Raw genomic sequence first — 20,993 nt, 5'->3', positions numbered from 1 at the left:
TAAATGTCTCGTAGCCAAGACAGGCGTACGTATGGTCCAGTACAATGTCCTGTCTCGGCCATGGCTACCTCTGGTGAGACCATCAGTAACTCAACCAGCATCAGCACCACCTTGTCGATGTGCAGAGGCTGAAAAGCATGGAAGTCGCCAATGATCGACAGATGAAGAAGAGATGCGACGTCATCCAGCGTGATGGATACCTCCCCCACTGGAAGATGAAAAGTACTTGTCTCTCAGTGCCACTTCTCGACAAACGAGGATATAAGTCCCCGATCGTCGATGTCTACTGAAAATGCGATCAGAGGACTTAATCCTATCCCAACAATCATATCCTCAATTGCAGGAGCAGGTCTGCCTAATTTATGCACCTTCCTCCCATGGGAGGATAACTTCAACTTAGGTCGTTCCTGATGAAGTATAAAGGAACATACAATTTATTAAAATAATATTTTAAAGTAATCAAAACCTCAATAAAAAAGAATACTTAACAGATAACTTAAATTGAATATTATAAATACCTCTCCGGACCATACGATGGCTGCAACATGCTCAGCATACTCCGTAAGCACAGATGGGTCCCTGGGTCCACCAGGAAATCCCTCAGTCTCATCTGCAGCATCCTCTGCACCGGTATCCTATGCGTCAGTCTCTGCACCGATGTCCTGTGCAGCATCTACCATGGGCTCATCACCAGCTACAACAGGCTCAGCCTCTAGTACCACATGCAAATTCGTAGGTACCGCAGGCAAGTCCGCAGGTACCGTAGGCACATCATCGGCAACAGTGACAGGTACCTGTCACCTGCGTGCCGATGCGGTCAGCCTTCAGTGCTAGGGAGCACTGTTAGAATCATCACCATCCCCTCTTCCCAAACCTCTGCCAACAACCCTACCTAAGGCACGATCTAACCCTCTAGTTTTAACCATGATCTGCAAATGTTGTGCTATTAGATGCAAGCAAATTTTTGTTCTTATCTCAATAGCCAAAGCAATTTTTCTTTATCTCATTTTCTTAAAGAGATCACATAATCTTCCAGTGTAGGTTATGATTTTGAATGTGTCTAAAAGTTGTGTTAATAAGCATTAACTTTTGAATGCACTATTCTTGTTTTAGGATAAACTATAAAGTGCACTTACAACTAGTGATTAGAAAATTAATGATTGAGAATTGTGATAAAATCAAATACATGCATAACAATATTTGTAATTAACTACAATCTCAATCATTGATTTTCTATTCAACAGTTGTTAGTTAGAGCGCTTTATTTTTAGAAGTACAAACCCCTCACATTAGAGGACCCAAATCCTTCATTATATTGAACCCATGTAATTGCACTAACACATGTATCGTCCATTCAAAATTGTTTTCTTATGATGGGCATTTACATTTCTCTATAAATTCATTTCGGACCATTTAGAAATTGTTTATTTGTTATAGATGTTCTAATATTTCGGTTAGCAGTCAAGCTATAATCAACATAGTTGCTTTGCATTTACTAGCCTCAATTTAAAGGTCACTGCACCATTATTTGGTTCACTTATTGTTTTCAGAAAATTCTTTTTAGATATTTAGGAGAAGAAAATTTCTTGTGCACAAGTTAAAAATAGGAAAAAGTCAGAAGAAAAAATAAAATAAGGTCTCCTCTCCATAAGTTAAAATTAACTTATGCATATGTTAAAAATTAGTTTTTAGAGAAGCTAATACGAGAGAGCTTCTACAAAAATAGTTCATCTTTGTACAAATAGTTGAATTGGGACATTTAGCAGATGTGGTTTCAGTTGCTCAATGACAAATAGTAATGGATTTGGTGTTTTTTAGTGACTTGTGATTTGTTGTTGGTTTACTTCTACTTTTTAATCTAATAACTTAATTTTTCCTGCAGGCACTTGAGAAATCCAAGTTTGAGCAATCACTCGAGTCAGTGAGGGAGAAAGAATTAGAGCTACATTGCAAGCACGTTGCACTCTATGGCCCACGTTGACACAATGATACTTATAAAGAGACTTTTTGTTTGTAGTAGGGACTGATGAAAGTTTAGATCTATTAATCACGATATCTAATATTGAGAATGGAGAGAAAAACAACACCTTTTCTTCAAAGGCAAGATTCTTGTCCTTATTAATAAATCTAGTGATATGACCTCAAACACAGAAGAAAGTAATGAATGGACAACTTGACAAAACGCTAAACAAAATCAGCAAAGCAATGTTGTTGCAACTAGTACATATTGAACACTGTTACCAATACTTTTTATATTCGCTTTGGTGTTTATTTATTAGCTTTGGTTTACCATTATATTAGTTTAGGTGTTCATATAATTTAACAACCATTTTGCATAATTTATTGCCTAATTTAAGCTTTAAAATTTTAAATTTATATGTGCGGATCAAGTTGATCCACATAAAGCTTGTGGATCAACTTGATCCGCAAGTTCAACACAGCCTAAATACACAGCCTACGGATCATCTACCCTATTGCAGATCAACTAGGTCCTAACTTGTGTCTACTACGGATGACCTAAATACTTAAGCAATCTCCAATGGAAGCAATAAGGATGATTGGAAGCAATAATGGAAGCAATAACAAACAAGAAAAGGGACAATAGGCCTTACCTCGATGAAGAACGGAAGAGCAGCACCTCGCGGAAGAATGGAAGAAGAAGAGGCACTCAAAGGAGGGAGAAGCAGCAGCTCGCACGGAAGAAGAACAACCACCTCGCGAGGGAGAAACAGCAACTCGCACGGAAGAAGAATCACCAAGAAGAAGAAATGGCTCGCGAAAGAAGGAGGAAGAAGAAAAGCCTCGCGGAAAGGAAGAAGAAATGGCTTGCTGGGTGCACTATTTTTTTTTTTTTTAAATAACAAGGAGCATTTGTGACTTTTTGCATTAAGTGTTGGGTGCACCAGCAATAATGTTGGGTGCACTAGCAACAACCAAGCCTCAAACTTAACTTTATCATTATTCTTTTTACTGAAATGTAATTTCAAACTTCCTATTTTCATAAATTAGCGATTTTAATTTTTTTAATTTTTTAAATAAAACATTTTATTTTTTATTTTTCAAAAATTTGATTTCACTTTAAAAAATATTATGATTTTAATCCCCATTTTTTAATTAAGATATTTTGTCTCTTTTTTAAAAAATATGCAATTTCAATTTTTGTTTCTAATTTACAAGTGTCTATTTATTATTCACATAACAAATTTTTTAAATTATTATTTAATTGCTATTGTAACAAGCTTAATTTATTAATAAAAAACATTAAAAAAAACACAAAGTCAAGTTTGAAATCGATTAAGGGGATTAAAATCATAGTTTTTTAAAGTAGTGGACAAAACGTCTAAATTAAAAAATTGAGAAACTAGAATTGCAAATTTAAGAAAAAAGAAAAGATAATTGATTAAAGAGCTAAAAGGAAAAATTGAGAAACTAGAATTGCAAATTTAAGAAAAAAGAGATAATTGATTAAAGAACTAAAAGGAAAAATATTTTTATTGGGATGTGTAAAATTATGATGTCCATTACTTTTTTACGCTTTTTTATGATCTCCACAATATTAAGTCGTTGTAGATATGTGCTACCTCGATGAGTGTCTGGTGTTGTGTAGACAATAGATATGTGACTGGTGTGTCAATTTTTTATAATTTTTTTAACCAAATAATAATAAATCAATTCTCTCTCTTTTTTTTATCTGCCAACTAACTTTAATTTAAATATTTTTCTTCAGATCAGTTTGGTTGCAATCAAATGAATTAGAAGAGATAGGAGAGACGAAGAAGAGTGAAGAAGTGTGTTGATCATATTGGTTTGGTTGCATAGTGGTGCAGAGAAATTTTTTAGAAAATTGTGAGACCCACAAGTTTTATTTTCCTCTCTCACATGAGAAGATTAAGGAAGAATTTTTCAATGTGTAAATGTTTTTACCACCATGCCCTTTACTTGTTGCGTCACATACAAAAAGCACTGGTGCTGGAGGAGAGAAAAGAGCTCATTCATCCCATTGTTTGCGCGCTCCATATTTCGAGCTCCTAGTATGTCTTCACCGCCCATTTCTCCAACTAGAGGTCGTTGAACGTCTTGTCATCACTGGTAGTGGCGGTTTCGTTAGGGCTTTTGGTGGTGCTCTACGTCGTAATTGGGGTTTTAGGTGATGATTATGGCAGGCGAAAATGATGAGAGAAGTTCTTATGTGTTTATTATTTGTTGGATTTGGGGGGCATTAACGAATGATGGAAGGTGGGTGTGCGACCATTGGAGGGGGGTGGGGGTGGGGGTGGTTGATATTGTATTTGAAACGCTAAAAGTGGATTGGTATTGCGAGAGAGGTCTGTTGGAATTTTGATCTCGCTGTGGTAGATGTCATCTTTCTGATCGAAATCATGAAACATAACTCACAAATTAAACCTTTGTATTTTTATTCCTCTTAGCCATCTCTATTTGCTACTTCTATCTTCCCTAAAAAAATTAAATTATAAATAAACCTTAATAATAAGGTTAAAATGGTAATTTACTCCACAAACCAATTTCTTTTATTTTTATATTTTACTAACTAAACAAATTTAATTAAAAATATTTATGTTTTATTCTTCCTTATTTCTCTTCAACCAAATCACATCTCTCTGCACTCTATTTCTTACTTATTTCTTTTCTTTTTTCACCTATTATCTTTCATTCTCTCATTTTCTCTCCTTACAACCAAACAACCTATTCATTTCTCATATATTTCTCTTCTATCAAATAACTTGTATTTCTTACTTATTTCTCTTCTTTTCTTTTCTCACCTACCTATTTTCCCTCCATTTATTTCTTCTCCTTCTATCAAACACACCTTAAGGATATGTTTGGTTGTGCTCAAATAAAGGAGGAGAGGCGCAAAAGAGCGAAGAATTCAACAAACTTCATCAATTTGGTTGCGCAGAGGTAGTGGAGAAATTTTTGAAAATCATGCAAGACCCATTGGTTTCATTTTCCTCTCTCAAATGAGAAGATTTTTGAAGAAATACAATATTTTACTTTATTGTCCTTGTTCTTTCTCTTCCTTCTTTCATTCGTGCAAGTTCTCCTCCGCGAGGTTTGTCATTCCGTCGTTGGAACCATCCTTCCTGTTGTTAGACACCTTCCAAATGCGCAACTCCTCGTCGTCGTCGAGATCCACCGCGGTCATGATGTTGTGACTTTGATTGTCGTCGACTTCAAATTGTGCAACTCCTCCTCCTCGTCAAGATATGTTGTGGCGACAAATGTCATGATGGAATCTGCACTTTGTGTGCATGGCCCCGATCTATTTGTTGGTAGAAACAAACTTCGGTGTACTTACTCCTATTTGTTCATGCTCCACGCACTCACCCAACTACTAGAATGAATTTGCACTTACCCAACACCTCTATTTTTTAACACCATTATTATAGCAAAAAGTGAAAAGCAAAGAAAGCAAAAGATCATACCTCACAATGGAGTCTATCATCCAGGGTGGCGTCAATGGGATAATAAAAAAATAGCCTTCCAATTTACAGTTAAAAGGAAAAAAAATATATAATATATTAATCTTATGAGGGTAAATGAGTATTTTCATAAATCATATCATTCTATTTCTTCTCTATTTCTTTTCAACCAAATCATCTTTATTTCTTACATATTTTTCTTCTTTCCTCTTCCCTCCTCAGTCCTCACAACCAAACAACCCTTAAGCCTTCATTTGGTAGTGATCAAATATGTGAGGAAAGGAAGGATTAACGCAAGAGTATGAAGAAATTGGCACAATGTGGTGAATTGGTTACAAAGAATTGTGCAGAATATTTTAAAAGAAGCTATGGCACCCACATGTTTTTTTATCTTCTCTTTGTTGTGCAGATTGAAGGAGAAACTGACAATGTTCAATAAAAAGAGTGGTCCTTCTAACACTCTTTCATGAGTTGCAACCTACAAAAAGTTTTAACAAAGGATAAAATTGTATTTTCATTCAATATTAATTATTTTTTTCTTTTTTAACCTATTAAATTACTTTAATTTAAATATTTCTCTTATTTCTTATATATTTATCTTCTTTTCTCTTCTATTTCCTTATTTTCTCTCCTCACAACCATACATACCCTACGTGACTAAAGTATAGACATGTGTAATTGTGAATACAATTGATTTTAGTTACCATAATCCTAAGGGTTTGCTAATGAACCCTAATCCTTCCTAGATAGGTAGACCAACTTCCTTACACGTGGAACAATCCTAAACACAAGAAACTTCTAGAATGGAAAATTTAACATATTAATAATCCTTGTATTTCTTAGGGTTCTTTGATGTTTCATTTAGGCCACACATCACCCCATTTCTTCCTCAACTTCTCATTAGTCCCTTTCTCCGATCTCCTTTATTTTCCAATACAAGGTTCTGGTATAAAAAGGGACAGACTTTGTCATCAAAACACTTATTAGAAGTAGTTGATGGAACTATTACTTGTAATAAGAGCTCTAAGGACGAAGTTCAACCCCATCATATAGATCTTGTCCATATGTCACTAGAGTCTGGATCCCTCTCCATTAGATACATCTTGATTTCAATGGTGATGGTTTTGATACCAATCAAGAGGAAATACTAATTTTGAGTAATGTTGATTATGTATTTGTCTGGAGTGGTGTAGGCACTTCTTATGTTGTGTCCTCATACTATTGCACAAGTAAATGAAAAATAGTTGTTATGAATTTAAAACCCTATGTTTGTTGAAAACCCTAATTTTGGCAAGTTGATTATGAGCGTAAAAAAAAAAAAAGTATCTATGATCTATTCCTCTATGACACTTTTGCCTTAATTTAAAAGGCTATAGTTGGGTTGTTTAAGGCTAATTCAACAAATATTACTATTAAAGCGAGGATTATGATAGAATTAAGCTAACATTTGACATAAGAGAATTTTTCAGTTTCCTATGAATGTTAAATTGAGCATCTTGATTTCAAATTGAGCATCTTGATTTCCCATGTTTGATATCAATTTTAAAAAAGAAAAAAACTACGCAAACAATATACATTCACGAGAAAGAAAGTTTTCTATGAATATTTTTTGGCTAGTTTCCAGGAAAACCTTTTTATGGAAGAAAGGAGAATCTTATTTTTTCGAATTAAAATTTTCGTTTACTACAATAAAATATCATAATACTTCTATTAGATCAATTGTTATTATTATGATAAATAATTAAGTAAACAGATAAAAATATCACATAATTCTTTAATTTTCAGAAAACCTATCTAAATATTTCAAAAAATATTTTACGACCAAAATTTTTTAATTCCCAAAAATTATGATTCTGGAAAACAATTTGTCGCACCAAACACCCCCTAAAGCTAGATTTCAAATAAACTAGGCATCAGGCATACATCTACTGCCTTATTTTCTCGCTTCAAAATTCCACGCCCGGAAAACCTATATTCTCTGAAGTAGTAGACAAGTTTATTTTTCGCAAAAAATACATGTCCTATGCAGTCATCAATAGAATCTTATTTAAATGATGCTTAGTAATCTTGGGCTAAACAATCAGTAGGGCTCCACGGGGGCTCTGAATTTGGCACCAGCATACACAGCAGCAGAACCAAGTTCCTCCTCAATCCTCAGGAGCTGCACCACAGACCAAAGGGTAAGAAGTGACAACGGTCAATAATATAAGCAATGGACATCCCAATTTAATTTTACACTAATTTTTTTATTGGTCCTGCTGCGGCATGTAATATAGTATGGGAGAGAACAAAAATTACAACAAATAAAAACATTGGTTCTAAATCAAAGCCTTTAAAAAATCCAGTTTTCAAAGGGTATTCTAGTATACAGCTCATGTAAAAAAAACAATGATAAGCTTTGACGATTTTTACCTGGTTGTACTTGGCAAGCCTTTCAGATCGGCAGGGAGCTCCAGTCTTGATCTGACCCTGTTAAATAATGACATAGCAATATCTTATATCAGCTTCAGCTTAAGGTAAAAAAAAATCATTTTTCAAAATTTAAACAAAATTTGTCCCAAAATGCACCACTGGAACAATGAAAAAGAACATGATATGATTGAAAAAAAAAAGCTTCTGATTCTGGCAACTTACAGTTGCTAATCCAACTGAGAGGTCAGCAATGAAGGTATCCTCAGTTTCACCACTACAATAAACAAGATGAAACACATTAGTGTGCACAAAGAATAATACAATGTCACAAAACAGAACAAATACCTCCTGTGGCTAGCCATGACACCCCAACCAGCTTGTTTAGACATTCTCACAGCTTCAATACTTTCAGTTACACTACCAATTTGATTCACCTAACAATGATGATAAATAAATAAAACTTTCCTTGTTAGAGTTGATAGAGAATTTTTCAGATATAAAAAATAGCTAATAAACAGGGAACTTTAACTTTCGATCTTCTAGCAGATGAAAAGAAGGCAAAAGTTAATTTACCTTCAACAGAAGGGCATTGCAAGCCTTCTCCTTGATTGCTTTCTCCACCCGCTAGAGTTAATAATAGACAGAACATTGTCAATGATACATATTTGCAGAACATAGGTCACAGATTTTAAGTTAATATAGCATACCTTTGGGTTGGTGACAAGGAGATCATCACCAACAATCTGCACCTGCTGGCCAACTTCAGCTGTTAATTTTGCATAGTGCTCCCAGTCATCCTGATCAAATGGATCCTCAATGGACACAATTGGATAATCTGTCACATATGATTTGTACACATTCTTTAAGCTGTCTCCTGAGATTTTCTGTGATCCATCATTATTCTGCAATAATGTAGTCAGTTATCTAGTTAAAGCATTTGAAAAAGAAATATATCTCAACGGAGCAAAATGAAAATTTAAGAAAAATTGGGAAAATGTTTCTAAGTTGTCAACCTCTTCCTTAAAATTCAAGTCATAGGTTTTGTCCTTGTTATCATAAAATTCTGAAGCAGCAACATCCATCCCAATTACAACCTGTAAGAATAGAAATTAATCAGCAATATAATATATTAAGATGATAAATTAGACTCAGTAGACGAAAACTCAACCTTTCCAGTGTAACCAGCTTTGGCAATGGCAGTCTTCAGAAGCTCAAGACCTTCTTGGTTTTCCTATAAATTAAACAACAAACATATAGATTAGAAAAATAAAATTGTATTGGACCAGCATATAAAGATAAATGTTCAGTATACAATAACAGCAGAAAGACTTTTTTTTTTATAAAGAAAAACATATTAGGATTATTACATTACATAAATAATTCAGCTCAATGCAAGCAAAAAAAAATCATGGATTACTTTAAAATAATGCTTAGATCACTAAAACCAAAATTGTAGCTGCTAAGGACCTGGATATTAGGAGCAAAGCCACCTTCATCACCAACGTTAGTAGCATCCTGACCGTATTTCTTTTTAATAACAGCCTGTAAGATAAACAGGCAACATCTCAATTTATGACCACTAAATAATAATGATTTTAAAGAGAGTTATGCGAAAAGAACTATAACCTTTAGATGATGGTATACTTCTACGCCCATTTTCATTGCTTCTTTGAAGGAAGATGCCCCAACAGGGAGAATCATAAATTCCTACAGAGGAGGACCCAGGGTAAGCATTTCAAATTTTCAATAAAGAATTGTCCTGTTCAATTGTTATATTAAATAGACATTACCTGCATTGCTAGCTTATTTCCAGCATGTGAGCCTCCATTGATAACATTGAATGAAGGTACAGGCAGTACCAAAGTCTTGTTTCCAGCCAGATTGGCAATGTGCTAAAAATTAAAACAATACAAAAGCGGACCATGAGAATACAAGTTTCACTTATAAATACTTTTATTACTGAAACCTCACATACCTTGTACAGAGGAATTTTCTTCACTGCAGCACCAGCCTTGCAGACAGCAAGTGACACTGCCAAAATAGCATTGGCTCCAAGCTGAAAATTTCAAAAGTAAAAACCACCAAATTAGCATAAAAGAAATGGCCAATACAACAACAAAAGATGCAGCCACTGAACTCAACAAGGCATAAAGGAATCATATAGTGATACCTTCTGCTTGCACCACCCCCATTCATTAACAGTTCCATCAAGCTGCTGTACCATAAAATTGTCAATTTCAGTCTGCTTCGTTGGGTCCTGTAAAGGCAACAAACAAAATAACACATGAAATCAATTATCCACTACTAACATGTTTCAAAAAATATGCCATAATCCAATTTTACAGCTGCATAATACCTTGCCAAGCAGAGCAGGTGCTATAATTGAATTAACATTCTCCACAGCCTAAGGCAAATATGAAATCTTATCATCAGCTCCAACACAATAAAAAAAATCGAAAACAAACGAAAACTAAAATGGTAAAGGGAACATCAAGCACCTTGAGAACACCTTTCCCGAGGTAGTCTGAGCCTCCATCCCTTAATTCCAAAGCCTCATAAACACCTTTATAGAAAGTAAAACGAGTCCATTTTCAGAACTACCAACCCATGCCATAACCAGATGAAATCAAACTTTGCAGCCAATGAACATCAATATAACACGCAAAACCTACGCATTCCACATTTCCACTCATAGACAATCAACTACCACACTTCAAACACAACAATCTCTGTTTTGCAGGATAATGACACTTCAAGCAGCATAACACTAACAACTCACTAAACACATTTCTTTTTCTCTCTCAAACAAACAGCAATCATTTACCTGTTGAAGCACCGCTAGGCACGGCGGCTCTGTGGAAGCTTCCATCGCTGAGAATAACGTCAACCTGACATAAACAAACCGCATTCAGAATCCAGAAATCAATCATAGCTTCGCATGAACCAGTTCCATAAAAACAATAGAATCAAACGAACCAACATTTTCTACCTAACAGCAAAACTAGAACGTGAATCCATTTTTCTCTCATTTTCCCGCACATTTTCTCAACGTCCAAACACTAACAAACCACATTCAGAATATAGAGAAATCAGACCTTCGCATAAACCAGTTACGTAATAAAAATAGAATCAAACGATTCAAAATTTTCTATCAAACACTGAAAATAGAACGCGAATACATTTTTCTCTCATTTTCCGGCACATTTTCATAACGTCCAAACAGTAAAACGAGAAATCACAGCTTCACATAAACTAGTTCCATAAAACAATAGAATCAAACGAATCAACATTTTCCAACAAACACCGAAAATAGAACGTGAACTTATTTTTTGTCTCGCACATTTTCTCAGTATCCAAACAGAAAACGACAAGAGGAAATGGTGAAAGAGCAAGACTCACTTCGACGGTTGGATTTCCACGGCTGTCGAAGATCTGGCGAGCTTTCACGGCCTTGATCGTTGCCATTGATCGCAGTGGTTTTTTCACAGTTTAGAGTTTTTCCTGAGCGTCGCTGTGATTTTCCCGAGAAAGTGAAAAAAGTGTAGTGACTAAACTAGTAATGGTATTGCGCGCATTCGATTGGTTCATTTTATAGAGAGGGTTGGTACGTGGCCATCACGGAAGGTCGATGAATCTGGACCCACTAAGCACGCAGAGAAGAATATGCTTATATGCTCTCTTTCTAGGTGCCGCGCCTCTCGAAACCACGTTCAATCAATGAAAAAGCAAAGTAGCAAACTGCCTTTGAAAACTTGAAAATATGTACTTTTCAACAAAAGAATGTTAAATTTAAAAGAGTGAATAATAAAAAAAAGGTTTTTTTTTTTATCAAAAAGTTATTTAAAAATATATTAAAAATTATAATATGCTGCATTGATAGTATTTTTAACAATTTCTTATTTTAATTCTTAATCGATACTTTGTTAAATTTGGAAAAACAAATGTGTTCAATTTGAAGATGTTTTTGCTAATAAGTTATTTTTAATAAAAATGAGATGAATTATGAACTTCACTTTCAAACATGTTGAAATTACATTATATTTTAATTTTTAAAAAAATATAAGTTATTAATACATTATTGAAAAGTTTTAATGCTTCAAGTAATTATTGTAATCAATCATTTTTTATTTATATATTATACTATGAGTAGTTTTTTTAGGGGATAATATAGAGTAGTTAGTGAATATAGTTTTGCTCTCGTGTTAAAGTAGAATTAATTTATACTATTATTATCAAATAGAGATATGATATATAATATTTTTTTTCTTTATTTATTTTTATCACATCACACATCTTATTTCATATTTTTATTGTTTCTTTTCCAACAAATTAACTGTTAATTGTCTAAATATAATTTATCCGTCAAATATATGTTATTATTATATTATATGAAAATAATAATATTTATATTCTTATGAAACATCTTCATATTTCTTCTATTTCAATTTTTTTCTGGTATTATTTTTTTTATTTTCTCTGTCTCTTCCTCTCTTTTTTTTTTCTTCATTTAATCTCTTAAGTAGATATAACAATGATTTTTCTGAAAACATTTTTAATGAAAGTATTTTATAATAAATTACATTACTAAGTTTTTTTCTGAATACATTACAAGATTAAAATGGTTAATATAAAAGAGAGAATTATATTAAAAAATTGTTTATACATATATATATATATATATATATATATATATATATATATATATATATATATATATATATATATATATATATATATATATATATATATATATGCGTGTGCGGGAGAGAATGAAAGAGTTTGAAATGAATTAAAATTATATTATTATTCACTTGTCATTAGTACAAGAATAAAGATGGATCAACAACGGATGATACAAATAAGTGATATATAATAACTTATATATGTTAATGAAGTAGTTGAGATTTGAATACGGAGAGTCACCTGAGACAAGTTCACGTTAATACCATAATCAAAAAAAATGTTACGGTTATGCTTCCTATGTGATTAGTATTGCGGCCTTGTTTTCCTTCGTATTGTACTTGTACCAAGTTGTTTGTTCTAATTAATAAAATCATATTTTGCCAAAAAAAAATGATGGTCTAATATATCCAATAAAAAAAGAATTTAATATATATATATAGATAATATAAAATAATTTTATATTATTATTCAATCACAAATCATGATTTAAATTATTTTAGGATAAATAATCACTTTAGTCTCTGAATATATAAATACAAAATTTAGTTTCCAAAATTATAAAAAGTGCGATAAATATATCCTTCATACTAAATTATGACTAATTATTATAATTTGAAAAAAATTATAATGATTGTTACAAATTTTTTTTAACAAATTTGTAAATTAAATTGAGTCTAAAAGAAAAAAAATACTCGTTTTATAAACTATAAATAATTTTTTTACACTCTCATGCTTGATGAAAGGTTCAAGTAAAAAAAATTATTGTAAAATATTATAATTAAATTAGATCCATGAATAATTTTTAGAAAAAATTGTAATTGCAATGACACTTTTAATTTGTAAAAAACACTCACCTCCTTTGAAATAATTTTTTTTAAGGTTGTGATTTTTTAAATGATTAGTCAATAAAAAGTAATTGTGTATGATTTAAAAAAATAAAAATCAACAAACTTGTATTATAATTTGTAATTTAATGTCATTGCATATACTAATAGACATTCATATTTTATTATGAAAATTTATAAAAAAATAATTAAATAAATAGTATTTGATTAAATATAAACAATAATTTTCTTGTCGTTTTACGGTAAAAAAAACTAATGTGTTGATAGCATTTATTCAAGAGTTAACAATCAAATGATTGATTTTTTTTTGTTTGTAGTTGAAGAAAAGTAAGAAGAATTCACCAAAGCAACAAAAATTCACTTTCATTGGTAATATTTTATGCATGTCTCAACCGTTGGTGAAACTTAAAAATTATATAACGGAAACAGACACTTACCGGTGTGGTATGGCTCTCCCAAAATTTTGTTGTCCGGATATATTTGTTACACTTTTTACACTTTCGGTGACTAAATTTTGTTTTTTTCATCTTTAAGGGACATATTTGTCAGCAGAGTCTCAAGACAAAAAGTAAAAAAAATATATTATATGACAAATATGTCTCTATGCTGACAATTAGAGATAACCACGTTAACTATCATTTGAGTGACAAATTCATTCATTTGTGTCACGTAGGTTATCTTATTAACGGGATGAAAGTTAACAATCAGATATATTTGTCACATTTTTTACACTTTTAGGAACTAAATTTTGTATTTTTATTTTTTAGAGACACATTTATCAGCGAATTACATATTTAAAGATAAAAATGACTATTTATCCATTATTTTAACATAATTATTTAAAATATCAATAAACTTACCCTATATAATAAATTATAATTAAATAATTATATAAAACTTTTTAGGTAACTTTTTTCTCATAAAAAGAAATGGCATTGTATAAATTTTAATTTGTGGAAGTCAAATGGGCAAATGGTACATTTCATTGAATCATTGTTCTTGAAGGAGTCACATCAACCAAAAAAATGGTTCTAGAAGGGACCCTCTTTCAATTCCTCTCCTTCACAGTTATTAAAAAGTTGAAATGCATAATTATAGTAGCAAATAAATCTTCTTTCGTTTAACCTTTTGCGCTACAGAAGTTTCTTATACACATCCATCCTTAATCTTCGTCAATTAATTCCACACCAAAGCTAGATCACGATATATATTTGTCTTGACATGTCTTACCAGCAAAAAAGTATGTGAAAAGGAGTAATTTGAGAGCACCTAGAGTTTCTGATAAAGAGATCTTTGTTTTGGAAAAAGCAGTTAATTGTTTTGCCACTAATGGATTTTGTTGATGGTTTTCTCACATGGACTTGGTTGATTTGTAAGATTCAAGGTCCTCGGCAAATGCAGCCAACAGTTTTGCGTTCTGATTCTATCATTCTAAAGCTTTGGGCTGTGTTTGATTTTTTTTCTTTCTTTCAAACATCTATGTTTAGAAATCATTAACTAACATGAAGGAATTAAGCTTCAGTCTACAATTAATGATTTTTTTCTTACAGAGTCTACAATAATAATTACCACTACAGAAATTAACGTTATGCATCCCAATTCCCAAGTAAAATATTAGAATTTCTAAAGTTGTTTTAACGTTCATATATTTTTTCATGGATTATACATAACACTCAATATTTATTATTTATCAAAAAATATAAAAACTACCCATAGATTTTAATTTACCGTGTTAAGATCAAAATTATAAAATATTTGATATACTTTATATATATTAAGGAAAAATCAATTTGCATACAAAACTCTCGCAAATAATTAAACATTATTAAGGCAACTTATTTTTTACAGAACTTTTCTATACCAAAGGCATAGTATGATGTTCTTGATAGAAAATGGGAATCTCTAAAATTGTCGTAGACCAGGAAATTAAGTAGAGAATTTAGTGTCCATATATATATATATATGAACAGTATTTTCTGAAATTTGAGGATTTTTTGGGATGATCTTAAGTAAACTACCAATTTTGTTTAGTAATTCACTATGATTGTCACCTACTCCTTCAATTAAAGATTTAGTTTTTTTAAGTTCCCTAATTTTTTGTTTAGCTTTATCACTCATTTTGAAAGGTTTGAATAATGGTTTTTCAATGGGAATACTTGGTAAAGCTTCCTCAACTGATTTTTGTTTAGGAACTACCTTAGTTTTAATGGTTTCTCCTAAAACTTGTAAATATTTATTGGTATAATTTGTCTGTTCCATTAAGCTCTTAATATCTTTGGAGGTTACTTCCTCGTTGACATCTTCTGTCTTGAATGGAATCGTCATGACATGTTTATTGTTACTGTCTTTGACATTTGGTAGTTGATATTGTGTTGCGGAAGGTAATTCCGATTGGATTAACTCACCGTCCTTCATTTGCCAATTTGTTATGACATTTGTTGTTGGATCACCTATGATATCTTGTTTCCAAGGGTAATCTATATATTTTCTAATGGTATAAGCATGAAACCAATCAAAGAAAAGGACATTAATTTTGACTCTTTCGACAAATTCATAGAACTTGTCTTGGATCTGTTTTCGGTTAGAACCCATTCAATTCCAGTAGGACTAACCAGATCTGAGTACATAACCAGTTCCCTACTGTAAACCTCCAAGGATTAGACACTACCTCTAGTATACCTAGAACAACGTACAACCAAGAACAGGAGGACGACCAAATGTCGATCCAATCCCCAACTTATTCTTCTATGGAACCTTATGATGTTATCTGACAACTTTAGCATTGATAAGGAAACCCTTAGGAAAGACTTTTATTCTCCAAAGAATGAACTTCAAAGGAGATGATTTTTCCAACATTACACGGGTATAAACAGAAAACAGATCCAAGACAAGTTCTATGAATTTGTCGAAAGAGTCAAAATTAATGTCCTTTTCTTTGATTGGTTTCATGCTTATACCATCAGAAAGGATATAGATTAGCCTTGGAAACAAGATATCATAGGTGATCCAACAACAAATGTCATAACAAATTGGCAAATGAAGGACGGTGAGTTAATCCAATCGAAATTACCTCCCACAACACAATATCAACTACCAAATGTCAAAGACAGTAACAATAAACATGTCATGGCGATTCCATTCAAGACAAAAGATGCCAACGAGGAAGTAACCTCCAAAGATATTAAGAGCCTAATGGAACAGGCAAATTATACCAATAAATATTTACAAGTTTTAGGAGAAACCATTAAAACTAAGGTAGTTCCTAAACAAAAATTAGTTGAGGAAGCTTCACCAAGTATTCCCATTGAAAAACCATTATTCAAACCTTTCAAAGTGAGTGATAAAGCTAAACGAAAAATTAGGGAACTTAGAAAAACTAAATCCTTAATTGAAGGAGTAGGTGACAATCATAGTGAATTACTAAACAAAATTGGTAGTTTACTTAAGGTCATCCCAGAAACTCCCCAAACTTCGAAAAATACTTCCAAAATGGTAACAAGAAGTACCTCCAAATTAATTAATGTTATTAATGAAGATAGTGACCAAAACTCAGATAATGCAATTGAGATAGGATTAGTATCAGAAAAGAATATAAATCCAATTAATTTCAAACACTGGAAAACACCCTCTAAATTATATTATCAACGTCCAACTGTCCCTGACCTTCTATTAGAAGAAAGAGGTGAAAACAATTTTAAAAGTTTTAGTGCAAATAACATCTATGAATGGAACATAGATGCACAAATGGAGTATAACATCATGAATACACTCCAACATATGACCATGGTAGCTACAGCCTACCAAACCTCCCATGAATGTTCGGAAGAAACCATTATAGACATTTTAGTGGCAGGATTTTCCGAACAATTAAAAGGTTGGTGGGATAATTATCTCACGAATGAAGAAAAATAAAAAATTTACAGCGCAGTTAAGACGGATCTCAATGGAAAAGTCATTACTAATGATGAAGATAAGGAGATTCCTGACGCTGTTAATACATTAATTTTTACAATAGCTCAACACTTCATTGGAGACCCATCTATGTGGAAAGATAGGTCTGCAGAATTGTTGTCAAACCTTAAGTGTAGAACCTTAGCAGACTTTAGGTGGTACAGAGATACCTTCCTAACTAGGGTTTACACAAGAGAAAATAGTCAACAACCTTTTTGGAAAGAGAAATTTCTAGTCGGTCTTCCCAGATCATTAGGAGACAAGGTTAGGGATAAAATTCGTAGTCAATCTGCCAATGGAGACATTCCATATGAAAGCTTAAGCTATGGTCAATTAATTTCTTATGTCCAAAAGGTAGTCTTAAAAATTTGTCAGGATGACAAAATTCAGAGGCAATTAGCCAAAGAAAAGGCCCAAACAAAGAAAGATTTAGGTTCTTTCTGCAAACAATTTGGTCTACCGGCCTGTCCAAAATAGAAGAAACAATCCTCTAAGAAAGAAATCCATGAGAATAAACTGGTCAATAAAAAGAGATTTCCAAGAAGGAGATATTCATACAAACCCTTAACCAGTAAAGAAATGGAAAATCCTAAACAAAAAATAAAATAAAAAATAACATGTTACAATTGTGGAAAACAAGGCCACATTAGTAAATATTGTAGACTAAAAAAGAAGTTAAGAAACCTTAATTTAGAACCTGCAATTGAAGAGCAAATAAACAATTTGCTTATCGAAACCTCAGAGGAAGAAGAAACAGAAACTTTATCCTCAGTACTCTCCGATGAAGACCTAAACCTAATCCAACAAGATGACCACCTATCATCAACAGATGATGATGGGCAAATCAATACTCTAACGAGAGAACAAAATCTCTTGTTTGAAGCAATCAATTTCATACCTGACCCCAGGAAAAGAAGGTTTTTCTGGAAAAACTCAAGAAAACATTAGAGGTAAAACCCAGACAAAAGGATTTTATTACAAATAATAAATTTGATGTAAGTAACACATTCAAAAGATTAGAAAACTCTTCAGCCAAACCAACAACAATTCAAGATCTTCAAACAGAGATAAACAATCTAAAAAAGGAAGTGAAAGAACTTCGTCAACAACAAGAAATTCATCAGGTCATTCTTTCTCAGCTTGAGGAAGATAGTGATTCTGAAAGTGTTAACAACAGCGAAGAAAACCAACCAAATAATCTAGAAGATGATATGTTTATGGGATTAATCAACAAGATTAAAATCCAAAAATTTTACATAAAAATAAAAATTATTAATGATTTTGTTTTAGATACAATGGCCCTATTTGACACATGGGCTGATTCAAACTGTATTTTAGAAAGATTAATTCCTACAAAATTCTTTGAAAAAACCTCAGAAAAATTAAGCACAACAAATGGCTCAAAATTAAAGATTAATTTTAAGTTATCAAATGCAATCATCGAAAACCAAGGTCTTAGGATTAACACAAACTTTCTTCTGGTAAAAAACCTTAAGAACGAAGTAATCTTAGGAACTCCCTTCATTAGAGCCTTGTTTCCCATTCAAATATCTAATGAAGGAATAACTACATATTATTTAGGAAGAAAAATTAAATATAAATCTTATAGAAAATAAGATTAACCAAATTAACTTCTTAAAGGAAGAAGTATCTTTTAATAATATTCAGATACAATTGGGAAAGCCCCAAGTAAAAGAGAAAATTCAATCTTTATTAAGTCATATCGAATCAATTGTTTGTTCTGATTTGCCACATGCATTTTGAGATAGAAAGAAACATATTGTTGATCTCCCTTATGAGAAAGACTTTAGGAAAAAACAAATTCCCACAAAAGCCAGACCAATTCAAATGAACGAAGAACTCTTTCAATACTGCCAAAAAGAAATCAAGGATTTGCTTGATAAAGGCCTAATCTGAAAAAGCAAAAGCCCATGGTCTTGTGTGGCTTTTTATGTCAATAAACAATCTGAGCTTGAGCGAGGAACACCCCGCTTAGTCATAAATTACAAACCACTGAATCAAGCATTACAATGGATTAGGTATCCTATTCCAAACAAAAAAGATTTACTTAACAGATTAAATTCTGCAAAGATATTTTCAAATTTTGATATGAAATCTGGATTTTGGCAAATCCAAATCCAAGAATCAGATAGGTACAAAACAATGTTTATTGTACCTTTCGGGCAACATGAATGGACAGAGATCAGCGGAAAGGGACCAAATGGACAAATAGAAAGTATGAATGCAGTGATAAATGGAATTCAAAATGTAAACTTTTAAAAACAAGTATCAAGGGCACACCGGAGACCGGCTTACAAATCCCAGGTTTTCATAAACAAAGAAAACCGAAGCGGCGGCAGAGCCGCACAGGATCGATACAAGAGGGAGAGGGGAGACGTATGAGAAATAGAAATTTATTAAAACTTGAAAGAAGCGCTTACAAAATTTTTTCTTTCAGAGCACCTCGTCTCAGAAACCTGAAAAATGGCCAAATGAAAGGGTGCCCCACAACATGGTTGATGACTCCTTATATAGCCAAAATTCTAAGACCGGTAGTTGCCGGTAGTTTTGACCAGAACTATTTGACTGTTTGTTACAAGACAAGTAGTTTTGACCGGGACCTTATTTGCTACAAGACAGGTAGTATTGTCCAAAATTACAAATTAATTACATATAGACGGTTTTGTGACCGAAATTAAATTTAATCTAAACAGATACCAAAACATGCATCTTCATTTTGGTAAAAGGGGTATTCTTCTTCTTCTTCAGCAGAGCTTGTTTCTTCCTTCTTTGAGGATGAACCTTCTTCCTCCTGCTGTAACATTTGCAGAACTTCCTTTAGATTTTTAGTTAGGATCTCTTTTGATTTTGATCCTGCTAAAAATGCTGCCAGATGTGACTTTTGGTTTAAAAACACAGAAGTTTCTGGATCAACTGCTTTGAGGAATTCTGGATGGGATTGGAACCAGAGTTTTACTTGTTCTGGATCTGCTTTGGATGAGTCAAATTGTGTCCACCATTTTACAAATGCATGTCTTTGTAGTGATGGATATTGGTTTGTTTTTTCAGTCTTGCTGTAACGATATTGCCATGAGAAAATCCATGACAGAGAAAAACTTGAGAAATATTTAAGATCTACTAGAATTCGTGATTCCTGCAAATTGTATTGTCTTTCAAATTGAGCAAATCCTTGTTGGATTGTTTCCGGGAATATCTCTGGAATTGGACCAAAGAAATCCCACCATTGTAAAAAACAATTTGGAAAATTGTAAATTGTGTTGGTCTTGAAATATATCAACCATGAATGCTTGAAGCGGGTATTTTGGTGCCAAAACACCTTAGTCCAAGCATCAACATAATCCCAATAGGTATAACCTACCAGGTCAAATGGTACTGAAAATCTCTTTCCTTTGTTTAAGTCCGAACCAAAGTGTCTTGGTTGAAGAACTTTTAGTATTTGGATTGTGGAGTGGGTGTTTAATGTTTGGTCTTTTGGGTCTTTGAAATGTTTGATAGATACTAAATTTGAATCTACCAAAATCAATTCATAAAAAGTTCTTGACTTCAGGATGGTAGTTGGTTTGTAGTGAAATCCTGATGGGAAAGCCTTGGTCGTTGCCTTGAAGGGATTTTTGTCCCAAAATTCAGGTTCCATCTGCAA

General features: G+C 32.6%; 1 protein-coding gene across 1 annotated transcript; it reads right to left on the bottom strand.

Moving 5' to 3' along the window:
• Window positions 1–7,254: 7,254 nt before the first annotated feature.
• LOC100803925 (enolase) lies at window positions 7,255–11,593 on the bottom strand. Its single transcript, XM_003533995.5, has 17 exons — window positions 11,253–11,593; window positions 10,678–10,741; window positions 10,352–10,416; window positions 10,210–10,257; window positions 10,024–10,110; window positions 9,829–9,909; window positions 9,644–9,745; window positions 9,480–9,560; window positions 9,321–9,395; window positions 9,022–9,084; window positions 8,867–8,947; window positions 8,561–8,755; window positions 8,427–8,477; window positions 8,199–8,287; window positions 8,076–8,127; window positions 7,854–7,910; window positions 7,255–7,602 (listed from the first exon to the last, which is right to left on the bottom strand). Exons 1-17 carry the CDS (start codon window positions 11,316–11,318, stop codon window positions 7,522–7,524), a joined length of 1,338 nt encoding a protein of 445 aa, XP_003534043.1. The 5' UTR covers window positions 11,319–11,593; the 3' UTR covers window positions 7,255–7,521.
• Between the last annotated feature and the right edge of the window lie 9,400 nt (window positions 11,594–20,993).

Source organism: Glycine max, chromosome 9, assembly GCF_000004515.6.
Source record: "Glycine max cultivar Williams 82 chromosome 9, Glycine_max_v4.0, whole genome shotgun sequence".
Classification (NCBI taxonomy): Eukaryota; Viridiplantae; Streptophyta; class Magnoliopsida; order Fabales; family Fabaceae; genus Glycine; species Glycine max.
Note: the sequence above shows the minus strand (reverse complement) of the source record. Positions and strands in the feature narration are given on the sequence as shown.

What these genes read in the sequence shown, in the direction of transcription:
- LOC100803925 (XM_003533995.5), bottom strand. Translation starts at nt 11,318, where the DNA reads ATGGCAACGATCAAGGCCGTGAAAGCTCGCCAGATCTTCGACAGCCGT. An exon ending in TCGGGAAAGGTGTTCTCAAG is followed by an intron (nt 10,258 to 10,351) that starts GTGCTTGATGTT and finishes TATTTGCCTTAG; the next exon opens with GCTGTGGAGAATGTTAATTC. An exon ending in TCTCAGTTGGATTAGCAACT is followed by an intron (nt 7,911 to 8,075) that starts GTAAGTTGCCAG and finishes ATTATTTAACAG; the next exon opens with GGTCAGATCAAGACTGGAGC.